Source organism: Cherax quadricarinatus, unplaced genomic scaffold, assembly GCF_038502225.1.
Source record: "Cherax quadricarinatus isolate ZL_2023a unplaced genomic scaffold, ASM3850222v1 Contig2039, whole genome shotgun sequence".
In the NCBI taxonomy this organism is placed as follows: Eukaryota; Metazoa; Arthropoda; class Malacostraca; order Decapoda; family Parastacidae; genus Cherax; species Cherax quadricarinatus.
Genome location: NW_027197065.1, coordinates 43,183 through 66,595, shown reverse-complemented (window position 1 = coordinate 66,595; position 23,413 = coordinate 43,183). Strand labels below are relative to the sequence as shown.

The 23,413-nt window shown below is 38.3% G+C and overlaps 2 protein-coding genes and 1 long non-coding RNA gene across 3 annotated transcripts; all 3 read right to left on the bottom strand.

Annotated features, from left to right (window-relative positions):
- Window positions 1–2,424: 2,424 nt before the first annotated feature.
- Window positions 2,425–3,464, bottom strand: LOC138851773 (uncharacterized). Its single transcript, XR_011391391.1, has 3 exons — window positions 3,433–3,464; window positions 2,842–3,111; window positions 2,425–2,682 (listed from the first exon to the last, which is right to left on the bottom strand). It is a non-coding gene; the product is annotated as an uncharacterized lncRNA (long non-coding RNA).
- Window positions 3,465–8,677: 5,213 nt separating this feature from the next.
- LOC138851772 (cuticle protein 7-like) lies at window positions 8,678–9,873 on the bottom strand. The gene is made up of 3 exons (XM_070081237.1): window positions 9,849–9,873; window positions 9,183–9,506; window positions 8,678–9,026 (listed from the first exon to the last, which is right to left on the bottom strand). The coding sequence occupies exons 1-3, from the start codon at window positions 9,858–9,860 to the stop codon at window positions 8,736–8,738; spliced, it is 627 nt and encodes a 208-aa protein (XP_069937338.1). The 5' UTR covers window positions 9,861–9,873; the 3' UTR covers window positions 8,678–8,735.
- A 10,783-nt stretch (window positions 9,874–20,656) lies between these two features.
- LOC138851769 (proline-rich protein HaeIII subfamily 1-like) lies at window positions 20,657–22,081 on the bottom strand. The gene is made up of 3 exons (XM_070081234.1): window positions 22,043–22,081; window positions 21,210–21,803; window positions 20,657–21,083 (listed from the first exon to the last, which is right to left on the bottom strand). Exons 1-3 carry the CDS (start codon window positions 22,052–22,054, stop codon window positions 20,787–20,789), a joined length of 903 nt encoding a protein of 300 aa, XP_069937335.1. The 5' UTR covers window positions 22,055–22,081; the 3' UTR covers window positions 20,657–20,786.
- Between the last annotated feature and the right edge of the window lie 1,332 nt (window positions 22,082–23,413).

Here is a 23,413-nt window from a genome sequence, read left to right as displayed (position 1 = left end):
TATATATATATATATAATATATATATGAGAGAGAGTGATCAGAGTCAACAGGATTCGATCCCACGTGTGGGAAAGGGGCATAGCTCCCCATTCTGGCGCTTTAGACCACTCGAACGGACATGAGATCATTCAGATGTGGAAAAATTCATAGTTTCTGTGTTTTCCCACAGACGATGGGAGTGCATTTTGTTCCTGAACAAGACACTTAGATTCCACATAATTTTATAATACTCGAAGAAACTTGAACTTATGCAATATGTGGTAACTGGAAATATTTAAATTATATATAATTAGAGCGACGGGTAAATATATTTTTCAGCTCTTAATTATGTCAGGCTTTCATTTTTATTAGAATAGGGAGGGAAGGAGACCTTTCCACATTTGATATGGAGTGACTTTTCTCCCAACTAATATCATTACATGATAGAAAATATTTGTTTTCCTGTTAAAAAATCTCATTCAGTTATGGAATAGGAGTAGTAGTTATAAGAATTTAAAGTCAAGAAGATTAGCGTAAAAGTGGTATGTGAGAAATGGGTTATAGCGAGTGTTGATGCAACTGGGGCTAAGAGTAGTGCAAAGGTGAAAGGAGAAAGATTTTGAAAGGCATTAATTGAATTTTTATAGATGTTTGAATCAAGTAAAAGAATTATTGCTCTGGGTGATCTGAAGGTTCAAGTAGGAGTGATTACTATAAAGGGCACAGGAAGTAAGTTAGGAGGACCAACAATATGATCTCTAATTGAATTAAAAATAGAAAGACGTATGATAATAGCTAATGCTTATTTTAAGAGAAAAGAAAAAGTTTTTGAGATATGTAGTTTGGAATAACAGCGATTTTCTTGACTGTGTGTGAGTAAACAATATAAATTTCTGGATGTTTTTGGAGCGACTGCTATATCAGATTATTATTTAGACGTAAAGTGAGAACAATAAGGTTGAAAGAGCACAAGAATGGTGTCGTTGGGAAAGAGAGAAATGAAATATAAAATAACTAACAAGGAGACAGTTACTGAGATTTATAAATAAGGATTGTAGAAAGGTAGTGTACAGTACAGGAAATAATGGAGTGTGTAGCGAAAGTTGTTGGTTATATGAGGGCGGGTGAAGTTAGAAAGACCAGTGATTTGGGGAATGAGGTAATTAGGGTGGGTAAAGGAGAAAAAATTATAATTTCAACACAAATGAAACACACACACACACACACACACACACACACACACACACACACACACACACACACACACACACACACACACACACACACACACACACACACTCACACACAGCCATTCTTTGACTAAGTCTTTAACTGCTTTAAATATATTTTTTCTTAATTACAAGTTTATTACTGTAACTTCAATTTTCAGTAACATGATTCTCATTTTTACTTCCTTTACTTTAATCTTCAATTCCAGTCTTCGCCAACTTCTTTTTATGAACCTTATTAGTTGACACTTTACATTCTTGTTGCTCATTGATTTTTTATCATAATATCTGTCATTCTAGCTAATATTTGATCGCTTATCTTTAATCTCATATAAATCAATTATATAATATATACTTTAAAAGCAGGAAGGATAATTTTTTATCATGCCAGTTCTGTTATCAGTTATTGGCTCTTTCAATCGTAAACTTTCTAAACTTCCTATTCCTCTTTTTAGTATATGTAAGTACGAATGAACGTAGAGTTAAGGACTCGTTTATTTTTAAAGAAATTTTGCGGAAGGAAATTGTAAACGTGACATGTTCAACATTTGTACTCAAAACACACATAGCTTAATTAAGCATCATTAGTTTTGACACCTTTCACAACAACACGTCCGTAATCCTTCACTGAGATCTTATTAAAGCACTCTGAACACCCAAGAAGTCCTGCTTCCTTTCAAAGATGTGGAACACACACTAATTGATACACTAACCAAAGATCTTGAAGGAAATGCTCACTCCTATCTTAATTCGTGCTTATTTTTCGCATGTTAATTTGAATATGCTGAAGCTGATCGACATAGATAAAACTATAGACAGTGTTATTTTCATTCATTTTTGCTCACGATCGCAGGTCGACCGTAGGTAGCAGATTCGAAGATGGTTCAATGATATCTGGTGATTCATCAGTATATGTACAACTCCCTAAAATGCTAGTCATTCCTTTCTAGTATTTCTCAATTATATATTTGTCGACTGCAGTCAGTTGACAATGATCCAGTTGAATAATACTATTTTCACAACTTTAAATATAAAATAAGCAAAAAGTAAAATTGTGAATTTATTTTCAAATACATTTTTATTAAATCTTCATAGCACAAACAAGTGTAAGTTCATATGCTGGTGTTGGTGAGGACTAGAGTGTTATGTGACAGCCGTACGTTCCTTGAGATCACTGTTCAATTAGCCATAGGCAGGAGTTGGAGAAAAGTAGTTTTGGGGTGTGGTGTGACCTTCGTAGCCAGGAGTTGGTGTATAGAAGGACTGGGATGTGGTGTGACCTTCATAAGTCACCTGCGCGACGTATCCAGAGTCACCGTTGACAGTGTACGTCACCCTCTCCAGACGACCGTCAGGAAGCAGCACATAGTAGGAGCCCTGGGTGTCGGCACCATCACGGGTCTCCTGGTGACCGTAGTCGTTGCCGGAGGCGTCGTCTTTGACTTGCCAGGTGAAGTTGTAATGAGCAGGAACCTGTCGTCATAATAATAATAGTAATAATAATTAAAACATACGCTGAGTATCTTACTAGAGAGGCCACATATCAGCTCATGTGTAACATGAAGTGTTACATTGGTAATTGTCATTTGATTGCTTTGAAAGTAGTTGCAGAGACATGTGGGTTATACTCACCTCAGAAGTAGGAACGCCGTATACGGGAGCGGGTGTTGGTGGTCCGTATGCTGGTCTTGGTGATGGGGGACCGTATGCTGGTCATGGTGTTGGAGGACCGTATGCTGGTCTTAGTGATGGGGGACCATATGCTGGTCTTGGTGATGGGGGACCGTATGCTGGCCCTGGTGTTGGAGCTCCATGGGAAGGGCCATTAAATGTCGGTTGGTAATTCAGAGGAGCATCGGGGCTAGCGAAGGCTCCCACCACAAGAATAGTGAACCACACAACCTGTTAATTTATGTTACTGTAAGACATTTATGAATCCATATATATATATATATATATATATATATATATATATATATATATATATATATATATATATATACATAAGTGCAACAAGACGGTAGAAAACTGTCAGTATTGTTTAAACTGATAATACATTTTTGGGGAGGTCAAAATCTGAAAGGTAACTACAATCACTGAAAGCTCTATAGGAAGTAATCACGAAAATGGATTAAAAAATATTCTCCACTGATTAAACTGGTTGTGACTACTGGTTAAGCTGATGTATTTAGCTCAAGAAACTTCTATGGAAGGATAACGTACACTGAGAGACATTTTTGAGGAGGAAAATGAGTTGGACTGATGATCTGTGGATGAAGTCATCTGTTTATATACTGGAGGATACACCCCCTCCCCACCCCACAAACGTGATGACGTCACGGCCTCCCTCGTGAAGAAGACCTGGCCAAGGTTGACTCTTGTTTGTCTTACGTTAAATTGCCTTAAGAAATAACAATTGTTGCATTATGTTCAAGTTTGTTGGTTGGCTAATTAGCATATCAGGCTTATCAACTGTCGACTACATGAGGATCATAAAGCTGTATATATATATATATATATATATATATATATATATATATATATATATATATATATATATATATATATATATAATATATATAAATAGGAGTCAGGAATCGGGGGAAGAACTAAAAGCCATAAATTAAATCGAAAGAAACCCAAAGTATTTCTTCTCCTATGCCAAATCAAAGTCGAGAACAACGTCCAGTATTGGGCCCCTACTTAAACAAGATGGGTCCTACACAGATGACAGCAAGGAAATGAGTGAGCTACTAAAGTCCCAATATGACTCAGTTTTTAGCAAGCCGCTAACCAGACTGAGAGTCGAAGATCAAAATGATTTTTTATGAGAGAGCCACACAATTTGGTTAACACAAGCCTATCCGATGTTATCCTGACGCGAAATGACTTCGAACAGGCGATAAATGACATGCCCATGCACTCTGCCCCAGGGCCAGACTCATGGAACTCCGTGTTCATCAAGAACTGCAAGAAGCCCCTATCACGAGCCTTTTCCATCCTATGGAGAGGGAGCATGGACACGGGGGTCGTCCCACAATTACTAAAAGCAACAGACATAGCCCCACTCCACAAAGGGGGCAGTAAAGCAACAGCAAAGAACTACAGACCGATAGCACTAACATCCCATAATATAAAAATCTTTGAAAGGGTCCTAAGAAGCAAGATCACCACCCATCTAGAAACCCATCAGTTACACAACCCAGGGCAACATGGGTTTAGAACAGGTCGCTCCTGTCTGTCTCAACTATTGGATCACTACGACAAGGTCCTAGATGCACTAGAAGACAAAAAGAATGCAGATGTAATATATACAGACTTTGCAAAAGCCTTCGACAAGTGTGACCATGGCGTAATAGCGCACAAAATGCGTGCTGAAGGAATAACAGGAAAAGTCGGTCGATGGATCTATAATTTCCTCACTAACAGAACACAGAGAGTAGTCGTCAACAGAGTAAAGTCCGAGGCAGCTACGGTAAAAAGCTCTGTTCCACAAGGCACAGTACTCGCTCCCATCTTGTTCCTCATCCTCATATCCGACATAGACAAAGATGTCAGCCACAGCACCGTGTCTTCCTTTGCAGATGACACCCGAATCTGCATGACAGTGTCTTCCATTGCAGACACTGCAAGGCTCCAGGCGGACATCAACCAAATCTTTCAGTGGGCTGCAGAAAACAATATGAAGTTCAACGATGAGAAATTTCAATTACTCAGATATGGTAAACACGAGGAAATTAAATCTTCATCAGAGTACAAAACAAATTCTGGCCACAAAATAGAGCGAAACACCAACGTCAAAGACCTGGGAGTGATCATGTCGGAGGATCTCACCTTCAAGGACCATAACATTGTATCAATCGCATCTGCTAGAAAAATGACAGGATGGATAATGAGAACCTTCAAAACTAGGGAGGCCAAGCCCATGATGACGCTCTTCAGGTCACTTGTTCTATCTAGGCTGGAATATTGCTGCACACTAACAGCACCTTTCAAGGCAGGTGAAATTGCTGACCTAGAAAATGTACAGAGAACCTTCCCGGTGCGCATAACGGAGATAAAACACCTCAATTACTGGGAGCGCTTGAGGTTCCTAAACCTGTATTCCCTGGAACGCAGGCGGGAGAGATACATGATTATATACACCTGGAAAATCCTAGAGGGACTAGTACCGAACTTGCACACGAAAATCACTCACTACGAAAGCAAAAGACTTGGCAGACGATGCAACATCCCCCCAATGAAAAGCAGGGGTGTCACTAGCACGTTAACAGACCATACAATAAGTGTCAGGGGCCCGAGACTGTTCAACTGCCTCCCAGCATACATAAGGGGGATTACCAACAGACCCCTGGCAGTCTTCAAGCTGGCACTGGACAAGCACCTAACGTCGGTTCCTGACCAGCCGGGCTGTGGCTCGTACGTTGGTTTGCGTGCAACCAGCAGTAACAGCCTGGTTGATCAGGCTCTGATCCACCAGGAGGCCTGGTCACAGACCGGGCCGCGGGGGCGTTGACCCCCGGAACTCTCTCCAGGTAAACTCCAGGTATATATATATATTTTTTTTTATTATTATTATCACACTGGCCGATTCCCACCAAGTCAGGGTTTCCCGAAAAACAAAAACTTTCACCATCATTCACTCCATCACTGTCTTGCCAGAAGGGTGCTTTACACTACAGTTTTTAAACTGCAACATTAACACCCCTCCTTCAGAGTGCAGGCACTGTACTTCCCATCTCCAGGACTCAAGTCCGGCCTGCCGGTTTCCCTGAATCCCTTCATAAATGTTACTTTGCTCACACTCCAACAGCACGTCAAGTATTTAAAACCATTTGTCTCCATTCACTCCTATCAAACACGCTCACGCATGCCTGCTGGAAGTCCAAGCCCCTCTCGCACAAAACCTCCTTTACCCCCTCCCTCCACCCTTTCCTAGGCCGGCCCCTACCCCGCCTTCAGTATATATATATATTTATAAAAAGAACTTAATTTTAAATGAGCTCTGAAAAAATAACCAATTTCGTGACTACTATTCGGCACGACATTGGAATATATATATATATATATATATATATATATATATATATATATATATATATATATATATATATATATATATATATATATGTGTATATGTGTGTATGTGTGTGTGTATATGAGAGAGAGTGATCAGAGTCAACAGGATTCGATCCCACGTGCGGGGAAGGGGCATAGCTCCCCATTGTGGCGCTTTAGACCACTCGAACGGACATTAGATTATTCAGATGTGGAAAAATTCATAGTTTCTGTGTTTTCCCACAGACGATGGGAGTGCATTTTGTTCCTGAACAAGAAACTTAGATTCCACATATTTTTATAAGTAATACTCGAAGAAACTTGAACTTATGCAATATTTGGTAACTGGAAATATTTAAATTATGTATAATTAGAGCAAAGGGCAAATATATTTTTCAGCTCTTAATTATGTCCGGCTTTCATTTTTATTAGAATGGGGGGAAGGAGACCTTTCCACATTTGATATGGAGTGACTTTTCTCCCAACTAATATCATTACATGATAGAAAATATTTGTTTTCCTGTTAAAAAATCTCATTCAGTTATGGAATAGGAGTAGTAGTTATAAGAATTTAAAGTCAAGAAGATTAGCGTAAAAGTGGGATGTGAGAAATGGGTTATAGCGAGTGTTGATGCAACTGGGGCTAAGAGTAGTGCAAAGGAAAAAGGAGAAAGATTTTGAAAGACATTAATTGAATTTTTAAAGATTCTTGAATCAAGTAAAAGAATTATTGCTGTGGGTGATCTGAAGGTTCAAGTAGGAGTGATTACTGTAAAGGGCACAGGAAGTAAGTTAGGAGGACCAACAATATGATCTCTAATTGAATTAAGAATAGAAAGACGAATGGTAATAGCTAATGCTTATTTTAAAAGAAAAGAATAAGTTTTTGAGACATGTAGTTTGGAATAATAGCGATTTTCTTGACTGTGTGTGAGTAAACAATATAAATTTCTGGATATTTTTGGAGCGACTGCTATATCAGATTATTATTTAGACGTAAAGTGAGAACAATAAGGTTGAAAGAGCACAAGAATGGTGTCGTTGGGAAAGAGAGAAATGAAATATAAAATAACTAACAAGGAGACAGTTACTGAGATTTATAAATAAAGATTGTAGAAAGGTAGTGTACAGTACAGGAAATAATGGTGTGTGTAGCGAAAGTTGTTGGTTATATGAGGGCGGGTGAAGTTAGAAAGACTAGTGATTTGGGGAATGACGTAATTAGGGTGGGTAAAGGAGAAAAAATTATCATTTCAACACAAATGAAACACACATACTCACACACACACACACACACATACACACACACACACACACACACACACACACACACACACACATACACACACACACACACACACACACAGCCATTCTTTTACTAAGTCTTTGACTGCTTTAAATATATTTTTTCTTAATACAAGTTAATTACTGTAACTTCAATTTTCAGTAACATGATTCTCATTTTTACTTTCTTTACTTTAATCCTCAATTCCAGTCTTCGCCAACTTCTTTTTATGAACCTTATTAGTTGACACTTTACATTCTTGTTGCTCATTGATTTTTTATCATAATATCTGTCATTCTAGCTAATATTTGATCGCTTATCTTTAATCTCATATAAATCAATTACATAATATATACTTTAAAAGCAGGAAGGATAATTTTTTATCATGCCAGTTCTGTTATCAGTTATTGGCTCTTTCAATCGTTAACTTTCTAAACTTCGTATACCTCTTTTTAGTATATGTAAGTATGAATGAATGTAGAGTTAAGGACTCGTTTACTTTTAAAGAAATTTTGCGGAAGGAAATTGTAAACGTGACATGTTCAACATTTGTACTTAAAACACACATAACTTAATTAAGCATCATTAGTTTTGACACCCTTCACAACAACACGTCCGTAATCCTTCTCTGAGATCTTATTAAAGCACTCTGAGCACCCAAGAAGTCTTGCTTCCTTTCAAAGATGTGGAACACACACTAATTGATACACTAACCAAAAATCTTGAAGGAAATGCTCACTCCTATCTTAATGCTTGCTTATTTTTCGCATGTTAATTTTAATATGCTGAAGCTGATCGACATAGATGAAACTATAGACAGTGTTATTTTCATTCATTTTTGCTCACGATCGCAGGTCGACCGTAGGTAGCAGATTCGAAGATGGTTCAATGATATTTGGTGATTCATCAGTATATGTACTCCTCCTTTAAATGTCAATCATTTCTTTCTAGTATTTCTCAATTATATATTTGTCGACTGCAGTCAGTTGACAATGATCCAGTTAAATAATGATATTTTCACAACTGTAAATATCAAATAAGCAAAAAGTAAAATTTTGAATTTATTTTCAAATACATTTTTATTAAATCTTCATAGTACAAACAAATATAAGTTCGTATGCTGGTGTTGGTGAGGACTAGAGTGTTATGTGACAGCCGTACGTTCCTTGAGATCACTGTTCAATTAGCCATAGGCAGGAGTTGGAGAATAGTAGTTTTGGGGTGTGGTGTGACCTTCGTAGCCAGGAGTTGGTGTATAGTAGGACTGGGATGTGGTGTGACCTTCATAAGTCACCTGCGCGACGTATCCAGAGTCACCGTTGACAGTGTACGTCACCCTCTCCAGACGACCGTCAGGAAGCAGCACATAGTAGGAGCCCTGGGTGTCGGCACCATCACGGGTCTCCTGGTGACCGTAGTCGTTGCCGGAGGCGTCGTCTTTCACTTGCCAGGTGAAGTTGTAATGAGCAGGAACCTGTCGTCATAATAATAATAGTAATAATTAAAACATACACCGAGTATCTCACTAGAGAGGCCACATATCAGCTCATGTGTAACATGAAGTGTTATATTGGTAATTGTCATTTGATTGCTTTGAAAGTAGTTGCAGAGACATGTGGGTTATACTCACCTCAGAAGTAGGAACGCCGTATACGGGAGCGGGTGTTGGTGGTCCGTATGCTGGTCTTGGTGATGGGGGACCGTATGCTGGTCCTGGTGTTGGGGGACCGTATGCTGGTCCTGGTGTTGGGGGACCGTATGCTGGTCCTGGTGTTGGGGGACCGTATGCTGGTCTTAGTGATGGGGGACCGTATGCTGGTCTTGGTGATGGGGGACCGTATGCTGGTCCTGGCGTTGGAGCTCCATGGGAAGGGCCATTAAATGTCGGTTGGTAATTCAGAGGAGCATCGGGGCTAGCGAAGGCTCCCACCACAAGAATAGTGAACCACACAACCTGTTAATTTATGTTACTGTAAGACATTTATGAATCCATATATATATATATATATATATATATATATATATATATATATATATATATATATATATATATATATATATATATATATATATATATATAAAGTGCTACAAGACGGTAGAAAACTGTCAATATTGTTTAAACTGATAATACAGTTTTTGGGGGTCAAAATCTGAAAGGTAACTACATTCCTGAAAGCTCTATAGGAAGTAATCACGAAAATGGATTAAAAAATATTCTCCACTGATTAAACTGGTTGTGACTACTGGGTAAGCTGATGTATTTAGCTTAAGAAACTTCTATGGAAGGATAACGTACACTGAGAGACATTTTTGAGGAGGAAAATGAGTTGGACTGATGATCTGTGGATGAAGTCATCTGTTTATATACTGGAGGATACACCCCCCTCCCCACCCCACAAACGTGATGACGTCACGGCCTCCCTCGTGAAGAAGACCTGGCAAAGGTTGACTCTTGTTTGTCTTACGTTAAATTGCCTTAAGAAATAACAATTGTTGCATTATGTTCAAGTTTGTTGGTTGGGTAATTAGCATATCAGGCTTATCAACTGTCGACTACATAAGGATCATAAGGCTGTATATATATATATATATATATATATATATATATATATATATATATATATATATATATATATATATATATATATATATATATATATATAAGAGTCAGGAATCGGGGGAAGAACTAAAAGCCATAAATGAAATCGAAAGAAACCCAAAGTATTTCTTCTCCTATGCCAAATCAAAGTCGAGAACAACGTCCAGTATTGGGCCCCTACTTAAACAAGATGGGTCCTACACAGATGACAGCAAGGAAATGAGTGAGCTACTCAAGTCCCAATATGACTCAGTTTTTAGCAAGCCGCTAACCAGACTGAGAGTCGAAGATCAAAATGAATTTTTTATGAGAGAGCCACAGAATTTGGTTAACACAAGCCTATCCGATGTTATCCTGACGCCAAATGACTTCGAACAGGCGATAAATGCCATGCCCATGCACTCTGCCCCAGGGCTAGACTCATGGAACTCCGTGTTCATCAAGAACTGCAAGAAGCCCCTATCACGAGCCTTTTCCATCCTATGGAGAGGGAGCATGGACAAGGGGGTCGTCCCACAGTTACTAAAAGCAACAGACATAGCCCCACTCCACAAAGGGGGCAGTAAAGCAACAGCAAAGAACTACAGATCGATTGCACTAACATCCCATATCATAAAAATCTTTGAAAGGGTTCTAAGAAGCAAGAACACCACCCATCTAGAAACCCATCAGTTACACAACCCAGGGCAACATGGGTTTAGAACAGGTCGCTCCTGTCTGTCTCAACTATTAGATCACTACGACAAGGTCCTAGATGCACTAGAAGACAAAAAGAATGCAGATGTAATATATACAGACTTTGCAAAAGCCTTCGACGAGTGTGACCATGGCGTAATAGCGCACAAAATGCGTGCTGAAGGAATAACAGGAAAAGTCGGTCGATGGATCTATAATTTCCTCACTAACACAACACAGAGAGTAGTCGTCAACAGAGTAAAGTCCGAGGCAGCTACGGTGAAAAGCTCTGTTCCACAAGGCACAGTACTCGCTCCCATCTTGTTCCTCATCCTCATATCCGACATAGACAAAGATGTCAGCCACAGCACCGTGTCTTCCTTTGCAGATGACACCCGAATCTGCATGATAGTGTCTTCCATTGCAGACACTGCAAGGCTCCAGGCGGACATCAACCAAATCTTTAAGTGGGCTGCAGAAAACAATATGAAGTTCAACGATGAGAAATTTCAATTACTCAGATATGGTAAACACGAGGAAATTAAATCTTCATCAGAGTACAAAACAAATTCTGGCCACAAAATAGAGCGAAACACCAACGTCAAAGACCTGGGAGTGATCATGTCGGAGGATCTCACCTTCAAGGACCATAACATTGTATCAATCGTTTCTGCTAGAAAAATGACAGGATGGATAATGAGAACCTTCAAAACTAGGGAGGCCAAGCCCATGATGACACTCTTCAGGTCACTTGTTCTATCTAGGCTGGAATATTGCTGCACACTAACAGCACCTTTCAAGGCAGGTGAAATTGCTGACCTAGAAAATGTACAGAGAACCTTCACGGTGCGCATAACGGAGATAAAACACCTCAATTACTGGGAGCGCTTGAGGTTCCTAAACCTGTATTCCCTGGAACGCAGGCGGGAGAGATACATGATTATATACACCTGGAAAATCCTAGAGGGACTAGTACCGAACTTGCAAACGAAAATCACTCACTACGAAAGCAAAAGACTTGGCAGACGATGCAACATCCCCCCAATGAAAAGCAGGGGTGTCACTAGCACGTTAAGAGGCCATACAATAAGTGTCAGGGGCCCGAGACTGTTCAACTGCCTCCCAACATACATAAGGGGGCATTACCAACAGACCCCTGGCAGTCTTCAAGCTGGCACTGGACAAGCACCTAAAGTCGGTTCCTGACCAGCCGGGCTGTGGCTCGTACGTTGGTTTGCGTGCAGCCAGCAGTAACAGCCTGGTTGATCAGGCTCTGATCCACCAGGAGGCCTGGTCACAAACCGGGTCGCGGGGGTGTTGACCCCCGGAACTCTCTCCAGGTAAACTCCTGGTATATATATATATATATATATATATATATATATATATATATATCACACTGGCCGATTCCCACCAAGGCAGGGTTTCCCGAAAAAGAAAAACTTTCACCATCATTCACTCCATCACTGTCTTGCCAGAAGGGTGCTTTACACTACAGTTTTTAAACTGCAACATTAACACCCCTCCTTCAGAGTGCAGGCACTGTACTTCCCATCTCCAGGACTCAAGTCCGGCCTGCCGGTTTCCCTGAACCCCTTCATAAATGTTACTTTGTTCACACTCCAACAGCACGTCAAGTATTAAAAACCATTTGTCTCCATTCACTCCTATCAAACACGCTCACGCATGCCTGCTGGAAGTCCAAGCCCCTCGCGCACAAAACCTTCTTTACCCCCTCCCTCCACCCTTTCCTAGGCCGACCCCTACCCCGCCTTCAGTATTTATAAATTTTAAAAAGAACTTAATTTTAAATGAGCTCTTAACCAATTTTATCTATTCGGCACGACATTATATATATATATATATATATATATATATATATATATATATATATATATATATATATATATATATATATATATATATGTGTGTGTGTGTGTGTGTGTGTGTGTATATATATATATATATATATATATATATATATATATAAATATATATATATATATATATATATATATATATATATATATATATAGAGTGAGAGAGATCAGAGTCAACAGGATTCGATCCCACGTGTGGGGAAGAGGCATAGCACCCCATTGTGGCGCTTTAGACCACTTGAACGGACATGAGATTATTCAGATGTGGAAAAATTCATAGTTTCTGTGTTTTCCCACAGACGATGGGAGTGCATTTTGTTCCTGAACAAGACACTTAGATTCCACATAATTTTATAAGTAATACTCGAAGAAACTTGAACTTATGCAATATTTGGTAACTGGAAATATTTAAATTATATATAATTAGAGCAAAGGGCAAATATATTTTTCAGCTCTTAATTATGTCCGGCTTTCATTTTTATTAGAATAGGGGGGGAGGAGACCTTTCCACATTACATGTGGAGTGACTTTTCTCCCAACTAATATCATTACATGATAGAAAATATTTGTTTTCCTGTTAAAAAATATCTCATTCAGTTATGGAATAGGAGTAGTAGTTATAAGAATTTAAAGTCAAGAAGATTAGCGTAAAAGTGGGATGTGAGAAATGGGTTACAGCGAGTGTTGATGCAACTGGGGCTAAGAGTAGTGCAAAGGCAAAAGGAGAAAGATTTTGAAAGGCATTAATTGAATTTTTATAGATGTTTGAATCAAGTAAAAGAATTAATGCTGTGGGTGATCTGAAGGTTCAAGTAGGAGTGATTACTGTAAAGGGCACAGGAAGTAAGTTAGGAGGACCAACAATATGATCTCTAATTGAATTAAAAATAGAAAGACGTATGATAATAGCTAATGCTTATTTTAAGAGAAAAGAATAAGTTTTTGAGACATGTAGTTTGGAATAACAGCGATTTTCTTGACTGTGTGTGAGTAAATAAAATAAATTTCTGAATGTTTTTGTAGCGAATGCTATATCAGATTATTATTTAGACGTAAAGTGAGAACAATAAGGTTGAAAGAGCACAAGAATGGTGTCGTTGGGAAAGAGAGAAATGAAATATAAAATAACTAACAAGGAGACAGTTACTGAAATTTATAAATAAGGATTGTAGAAAGTTAGTGTACAGTACAGGAAATAATGGAGTGTGTAGCGAAAGTTGTTGGTTATATGAGGGCGGGTGAAGTTAGAAAGACCAGTGATTTGGGGAATGAGGTAATTAGGGTGGGTAAAGGAGAAAAAATTATCATTTCAACACACACACACACACACACACACACACACAGCCATTCTTTGACTAAGTCTTTAACTGCTTTAAATATATTTTTTCTTAATTACAAGTTTATTACTGTAACTTCAATTTTCAGTAACATGATTCTCATTTTTACTTCCTTTACTTTAATCTTCAATTCCAGTCTTCGCCAACTTCTTTTTATGAACCTTATTAGTTGACACTTTACATTCTTGTTGCTCATTGATTTTTTATCATAATATCTGTCATTCTAGCTAATATTTGATCGCTTATCTTTAATATCATATAAATCAATTATATAATATATACTTTAAGAGCGGGAAGGACAATTTTTTATCATGGCAGTTCTGTTATCAGTTATTGGCTCTTTCAATCGTTAACTTTCTAAACTTCCTATTCCTCTTTTTAGTATATGTAAGTATGAATGAATGTAGAGTTAAGGACTCGTTTACTTTTAAAGAAATTTTGCGGAAGGAAATTGTAAACGTGACATGTTCAACATTTGTACTTAAAACACACATAACTTAATTAAGCATCATTAGTTTTGACACCCTTCACAACAACACGTCCGTAATCCTTCTCTGAGATCTTATTAAAGCACTCTGAGCACCCAAGAAGTCTTGCTTCCTTTCAAAGATGTGGAACACACACTAATTGATACACTAACCAAAAATCTTGAAGGAAATGCTCACTCCTACCCTAATGCGTTCTTATTTTTCGCATGTTAATTTTAATATGCTGAAGCTGATCGACATAGATGAAACTATAGACAGTGTTATTTTCATTCATTTTTGCTCACGATCGCAGGTCGACCGTAGGTAGCAGATTCGAAGATGGTTCAATGATATTTGGTGATTCATCAGTATATGTACAACTCCCTAAAATGCTAGTCATTCCTTTCTAGTATTTCTCAATTATATATTTGTCGACTGCAGTCAGTTGACAATGATCAAGTTGAATAATACTATTTTCACAACTGTAAATATCAAATAAACAAAAAGTAAAATTGTGAAATAATTTATTTTCAAATACATTTTTATTAAATCTTCATAGCACAAACAAGTATAAGTTCACATGCAGGCGTTGATGAGGACTAGAGTGTTATGTGACAGCCGTACGTTCCTTGAGATCACTGTTCAATTAGCCATAGGCAGGAGTTGGAGAATAGTAGTTTTGGGGTGTAGTGTGACCTTCGTAGCCAGGAGTTGGTGTATAGTAGGACTGGGATGTGGTGTGACCTTCATAAGTCACATGCGCGACGTAGCCAGAGTCACCGTTGACAGTGTACGTCACCCTCTCCAGACGACCGTCAGGAAGCAGCACATAGTAGGAGCCCTGGGTGTCGGCACCATCACGGGTCTCCTGGTGACCGTAGTCGTTGCCGGAGGCGTCGTCTTTCACTTGCCAGGTGAAGTTGTAATGAGCAGGAGCCTGCCGTCATAATAATAACAGTAATAATGATAATTAAAACATACATTGAGTATCTCACTAGAGAGGCCACAGCTTAGCTCATGTGTAACATGAAGTGTTATATTGGTAATTGTCATTTGATTGCTTTGAAAGTAGTTGCACAGACATGTGGTTTATACTCACCTCAGAAGTAGGAACGCCGTATACGGGAACGGGTGTTGGTGGTCCGTATGCTGGTCTTGGTGATGGGGGACCATGTGCTTGTCCTGGTGTTGGGGGACCGTATGCTGGTCTTGGTGATGGGGGACCGTATGCTGGTCTTGGTGATGGGGGACCGTATGCTGGTCCTGGTGTTGGAGCTCCATGGGAAGGACCATTAAATGTCGATTGGTAATTCAGAGGAGCATCGGGGCGAGCGAAGGCGCCCACCACAAGTATAGTGAACCACACAACCTGTTAATTTATGTTACTGTAAGACATTTATGAATCCTTATATATATATATATATATATATATATATATATATATATATATATATATATATATATATATATATATATATATGTCGTGCCGAATACGCAGAACTTGCGATCTTGGCTTAAATAGCAACGCTCATCATGCCATATAGGATAAGTGTAAATTTGTGTATGCAATAATTTCGCCAAAATCATTCCGAACCTAACGAAAAAAATGTATTTGATTGTGTTTGTTTAGTACTAAATTATTGTAAAAGTATTTAAAATATATTTAGTTTGGTTAGGCTAAAATAAATTGCTCTTGTTATAATAAGGTTAGGTAAGTTTTCTAAAATTCTTTTGGTGCAAAATTAAAAATTTTTACATTAACATTAATGAAAAAAATATATCTTTAAAAGTATAAGAGAAAATTTCAGAAAGAACTTAATTTTAAATGAGTTATTGCTAATTGACCAGTTTTACATATTCGGCACGACATATTCATATATATATATATATATATATATATATATATATATATATATATATATATATATATATATATATATATATATATATATATATATAATATATATATATATATGTATATATATATATATATATATATATATATATATATATATATATATATATATATATATATATATATATATATATATATATATATATATATATATATATATATACATTATATACATATATATATATATATATATATACATATATATATATATATATATATATATATATATATATGTTGTGCCGAATAGATAAAATTGGTCAAGAGCTCATTTAAAATTAAGTTATTTTTAAAATTTTCTCTTGTACCAAAAGCACCTCAGAAAACTTACCTAACTTTATTGTAATAAACGCAACTTAATTTAGCCCAATCCAGCTAAATAGATTTTAGATAAGTTTACAATAATTTAATAATAAACAAACACAATGAAATATAATTTTTACCAGCTGCTTTCAAGAAGGCGCTGGACAGGCACCTAAAGTCATTACCTGACCAGCCGGGCTGTGATTCGTGCATCGGGTTGCTTGCGGCAACAGTAGCAATGTGGTTGATCAGGCCCTGATCCACCATGAGGCCTGGTCACAGACCGAGCCGCGGGGGCGTTGACCCCCGAAGCCCTCTCCAGGTATACTCCAGATTTGGGCACACGCTCTCACAAGGTGTGGGTCGTCAGCAAGTGTATCAGTACCTCCGTCGTGAACACAGGAACAATCAATAGTGGCTGATTTTTTCTGGAGCAAAATCTAGATTAAGAGAAGCTTCGTCTGACCTGTTGCCATTACCTGCAGCAGACTGTCATGGGGGAGATGACCCCTCGTCCAAATATGTTTTTTCGCGGCTGCCGCTTTAAAAAAGCCAGCTTTGGTGAAATTTGCCTGCCTGAATTAGGGTAATTGTACGACCAGCGTTAAAGAAACAAAAGCACTGTCTCTAATTATTTTTATTATTCAGATATCATCAGGTCGACCCTCGATCGGAGAATGTGTCGTATCCCCCAGTTCTGTATATCCATATAGTATTTAGTGTTATTTAACAATAATTGATCGTGTTTGAGACATGTTTTGTAGGAGTGACGTACTCTTGATTATAACTTAGGTTCACTTTACATAGTAAGCCTGAGAAATTCTACGATAAAATCTAAGGGAAGTTACAACTTCCTACTCATAGGTAATAAATACATAGTTAGATGCTCTACACGTGAGGAGCACAGCCAAGACGTAACTTGTGTGGAGAGGCTAGTATACCTGGAGAGGGTTTCGGAGGTTAGCTATCCTGCGGCCCGGTCTTTGACCAGGCCTCATAGCTGAAACACAAGGAGTCAGTTGAAAGTTGACGACGCAGATGATTCACAACAATGTAAAATATTTCGTCATCTGGAATATAAAATATTACGTCATCGTGATCTGGAAGTAGTGGAGGAAGGATTCAAGCAGCAAGTTAAAGAGGCAGGGTCAGAAGCTGACTCAATTCCTGTAGCATCAAATAGGTGAGTACACACTCAAACACACACATTCTGTCCCTATCCATCCTGTCAGTTCTTCTCAGTATTATATGTTGTTATCATGTCCCCTCCATCCCTCTTGTCCTCCAATGGAGGGCAAGAGGAATAGGAAAAATATGATAACGACATATACAATTCTGAGAGGAACTGACAAGGTGGATAGAGAGAGAATGTTTGAGAGATGGGACACAGCAACAAGGGACCACAATTGAAAGTTGAAAATTTAGATATGTCACAGGGATGTTAGGAAGTACTTCCTTATTCTTAGAATTGTCAGGAAGTGGAACAATCTGGAGAGTGATGTAGTGGAGGCAAGATACATATATAGCTTTAAGAGGAGGTACGATAAAGCTCATGGAGCAGGGAGAGAGTGGGCCTAGAAGCGACCAGCGAAGAGGCGAAGTCAGAAGCTAAGACTCGGCCCCTGCAACCACAAATAAGTAAGTACACAACTAGCTTACCGCAAGAATGCGAATATTCTTATTGTGCAGATGCAGTATTACCAGTGGATGAAGAAGTAACAAGCCTGAGTAATTAGTCATGTCACTTTCAAGACCTTTGTCACAGTTATCGTTGGACCAGTGTTTTTATACGTGACGTTTATCACAGTTATCGTTTGTCCAGTGTTTTTATACGTGACGTTTATCACAGTTATCGTTGGACCAGTGTTTTTATACGTGAGGTTTATCACAGTTATCTTTGGACCAGTGTTTTTATACGTGACGTTCATCACAGTTATCGTTTGTCCAGTGTTTTTATACGTGAGGTTTATCACAGTTATCGTTTGTCCAGTGTTTTTATACGTGACGTTCATCACAGTTATCGTTTGTCCAGTGTTTTTATACGTGACGTTCATCACAGTTATCGTTTGTCCAGTGTTTTTATACGTGACGTTCATCACAGTTATCGTTTGTCCAGTGTTTTTATACGTGACGTTCATCACAGTTATCGTTTGTCCAGTGTTTTTATACGTGACGTTCATCACAGTTATCGTTTGTCCAGTGTTTTTATACGTGACGTTCATCACAGTTATCGTTTGTCCAGTGTTTTTATACGTGACGTTCATCACAGTTATCGTTTGTCCAGTGTTTTTATACGTGACGTTCATCACAGTTATCGTTTGTCCAGTGTTTTTATACGTGACGTTCATCACAGTTATCGTTTGTCCAGTGTTTTTATACGTGACGTTCATCACAGTTATCGTTTGTCCAGTGTTTTTATACGTGACGTTCATCACAGTTATCTTTGGACCAGTGTTTTTATACGTGACGTTTATCACAGTTATCGTTTGTCCAGTGTTTTTATACGTGAGGTTTATCACAGTTATCGTTTGTCCAGTGTTTTTATACGTGACGTTTATCACAGTTATCTTTGGACCAGTGTTTTTATACGTACAAACATTATGTACTTAATTACGTTATGTGTATGTTTTATTTCTAACATTAAGTGTATGTTTTATTCCTAAAATAATAAATCTGTACTCACATTTAATTTCATTACATATATATATATATACATATATATATATATATATATATATATATATATATATATATATATATATATATATATATATATATATATATGCAAAACAACCACTCTGAAGAAATAGAGAAATTCCAAGCGCTTTCGTGACTACTCACATTATCAAGGAACTATAGTTCTTTGATAATGTGAGTAGTCACGAAAGCGCTTGGAATTTCTCTATTTTTTCAGAGTGGTTGTTTTGCATATTCCGAAATCACTTGTTTACTGTGATCTTATCGTATATATATATATATATATATATATATATATATATATATATATATATATATATATATATATATATATATATATATATATATATATATTATCACACTGGCCGATTCCCACCAAGGCAGGGTGGCCCGAAAAAGAAAAACTTTCACCATCATTCACTCCATCACTGTCTTGCCAGAAGGGTGCTTTACACTACAGTTTTTAAACTGCAACATTAACACCCCTCCTTCAGGTAGTAGGTTGGTAGACAGCAACCACCCAGGGAAGTACTACCGTCCTGCCAGATGACTGTGAAACAGAAACCTGTAACTGTTTTGCATGATGGTAGGATTGCTGGTTTCTTTTTCTGTCTCATAAACACGCTAGATAACAGGGATATCTTGCTACTCCTACTTACACTTTGGTCACACTTCACAGACACGCACATGCATATATATATACATACATCTAGGTTTTTCCCCTTTTTCTAAATAGCTCTTGTTCTTCTTTATTTCTTCTATTGTCCATGGGGAAGTGGAAAAGAATCTTTCCTCCGTAAGCCATGCGTGTCGTATGAGGCGACTAAAATGCCGGGAGCAATGGGCTAGTAACCCCTTCAACTGTAGACATTTACTAAAAAAGAGAAGAAGAAATATATATATATATATATATATATATATATATATATATATATATATATATATATATATATATATATATTATATTATATTATATTATGTGTGTGTGTGTGTGTATCCCTCATTTGTATTTCTCTTTGCATTTTTTCCCATGTTTAAAATACACTTCTCTTATCTCTTTCTATTTGCTTTTATTTAAGCCGATGACTGTAAGTCGACTTTATTAGAGATGGTTCCCTGGTGTCTACCTTTGGTTAATTAATTTATTACACCTTAATCAGCCTGTTTCTCCAATGTATTATGTAGGACAAAATTGAAAAATACTTGTGTACAAATAAATTAACATGAAATTCTGAGAAAGTTTATTGCAAAATATCCATTTGGGTTTTTTACAATAATTTCATACAAATGAGAGCTTACATGCTGCTAGCTGACTGAGCTGCAGGCACAAGCATGTGATGTGGCCTTCTGAGGTCACTATCAAATCAGCCGTACACAGGAGCTGGTGAGTAGGAGGACTGAGGAGTGGTTTGGCCGTTGTAGGCAGGAGCTGGTGTGTAGTAGGACTGAGGCTGGGATGTGGCTTGACCTTCATAGGTCACCTGGGCCACGTAGCCGGAGTCACCGTTGACAGTGTAGGTCACCCTCTCCAGACGACCGTCAGGAAGCAGCACATAGTAGGAGCCCTGGGTGTCGGCACCATCACGGGTCTCCTGGTGACCGTAGTCGTTACCGGAGGCGTCATCTTTCACTTGCCAGGTGAAGTTGTACCGAGCAGGAGCCTGCAATAACAATAATAACACTGAGTATCTCACAGAAGAGATACAGCCTGGGTTAAGTGTAATCTTAAGTTGATATTGGTCACTGGCTTTTTTTAGGATAAATAATAAGATATATGGTTACATCACCTCAGAGGTGGGGACACCGTATATTGGTGCCGGCGTTGGTGGACCGTATGTTTGTCCTGGTGTTGGGGGGCCGTATGTTGGTCCAGGTGTTGGGGGGCCGTATGATGGTCCAGGTGTTGGGGGGCCATATTTTGGTCCTGGTGTTGGTGGACGGTATGTTGGTCCTTGTGTTGGGGGGCCGTATTTTGGTCCCGGTGTTGGTGGACCGTATGTTGGTCCTGGTGTTGGGGGGCCGTATGATGGTCTAGGTGTTGGGGGGCCATATTTTGGTCCTGGTGTTGGCGGACGGTAGGTCGGTCCTTGTGTTGGGGGGCCGTATTTTGGTCCCGGTGTTGGTGGACCGTATGTTGGTCCTGGTGTTGGGGGGCCGTATGTTGGTCCTGGTGTTGGGGGACCATATGTAGGTCCTGGTGTTGGGGGGCCGTATGTTGGTCCTGGTGTTGGGGGGCCGTATGTTGGTCCTGGTGTTGGGGGACCGTATGCAGGTCCTGGTGCTGGGGGGCCGTATGTAGAGCCGGAAGACGGGGGTTGGTAATTTAGGGGAGCATCAGGGCGGCCCAATGCTCTCACCACAAGAATGGCGAAGAGCACAACCTGTAAATAGTTAGTTACTGTAAAACAAAATATGAACGCTTACTGTGTTTTATCGTGCTCAGTAATTAATACAAACAGTCGGTAAGGAACGTTCAAGCAAGTGTTTTAGTTGGTTAGATTACTTTTGCTCACTTCTTGAAGCCAAGCAAGTTCTTCACAGATACATAGCAAGTCACTGACTTAAGTGATCGAGTGATATGTGTAGGTTAAATAAATCCCACTAGAGAGGCGCACTGTACCTTGAAAGCCATTCTTAAAATGGAAGACGAGTTGGACTGATGCTCAGTGGATGAAGTGATCTGTTTTTATACTGGAGGATACACTCCGCCACTCACCTGTGCGATGACGTCACGATCTCCCTGAGGAAGAAGTCCCTGGGCCAAGGTTGAGAATGTTGTTCGTATTACGTAAAATTGCCTTAAAATACAGCTATTACGTATTATATAGATGTCATTACGACTTATTCATTCACATGTGCACACACACACACACACACTTTTACAGGTCTATGATAATGTGAGAAATCACGAAAACTCTTGGAACTTCCCTATTTTTTCACAGTGGTTGTTTTTCATATTTTCATATCACCTATTTACTGTGATTTTATTGCTCGTATATATATATATATATATATATATATATATATATATATATATATATATATATATATATATATACACACACACACACACACTTGTAGTTATACTATATGAGGCAATATAATGGATTTTAATTTTACTTCCGTGGATAATTTCTTAAAAAAAAAAAACTACGTGCTGGCGATCGCTCACCATCATCAGGTTCTGTCTAAGTTTACTCTGATTATTATTCTTATTCTTATTACATTCTTTGGGAAGCTCTAAAACCGCTGGGAGTCACTCAGCGTCTGGGGGAATGGGAGGCAATCAGGTTCGATCTAAGGAAGGGGATGTCGGGTCATATTCCTTGAATCAAGAGTCCTTGTCGGAGTTAAGGAACATCCCTTGAGGGGAAACTATAAAATATACACCATATCAATACATGTATAGTTCTTTGGGTTATCTCAGAGAAAAATGTTGCATTGTTTCAGGACTATAACAGTGACTTTAAAGAAATGTTGCTTTGCACCCCTCAAGGCGGTGTCTTAGGTCCATCACTCTATAATATATATTAATCAATGCCCTACTAATATTACTAGAAAAACCAAAGAATATCAAGCATTCTAAATCATTTACAAGAGTCTGTTTTAATTTTGGCCTTATAATTTCTTGATAGAGAAAAACCAAAGTGTTCGTCAGACACATTGCTAACTATAATTGGACTAACAAAATCAATGGTCAGTGGCAGGACTATAGAGTAAATGTCATTATGTAAATATCTAGGAATCAGGTATGCTAGTATCTGTACATAAAATAAATCAACAATATTAGGAAAGATTCAAAGCTTACTCAGAACTTTTGTAGGGTACAATCCCATATATGGTTCACCTTACACACTGAAATACAAGCCATCCTTGTAGCCCTCAAGCTTATAGAAACTACCTGGCTCTAAATTACCTGGCTTTTGTACAAGCAACATGATTGTATATAAACCAGGCACGGATTATTAAAAGGGGATTATTGTTGAGTTTT

What these genes read in the sequence shown, in the direction of transcription:
- LOC138851772 (XM_070081237.1), bottom strand. An exon ending in ACGGCGTTCCTACTTCTGAG is followed by an intron (nt 9,027 to 9,182) that starts GTGAGTATAACC and finishes TTATGACGACAG; the next exon opens with GTTCCTGCTCATTACAACTT.
- LOC138851769 (XM_070081234.1), bottom strand. An exon ending in ACGGTGTCCCCACCTCTGAG is followed by an intron (nt 21,084 to 21,209) that starts GTGATGTAACCA and finishes TTGTTATTGCAG; the next exon opens with GCTCCTGCTCGGTACAACTT.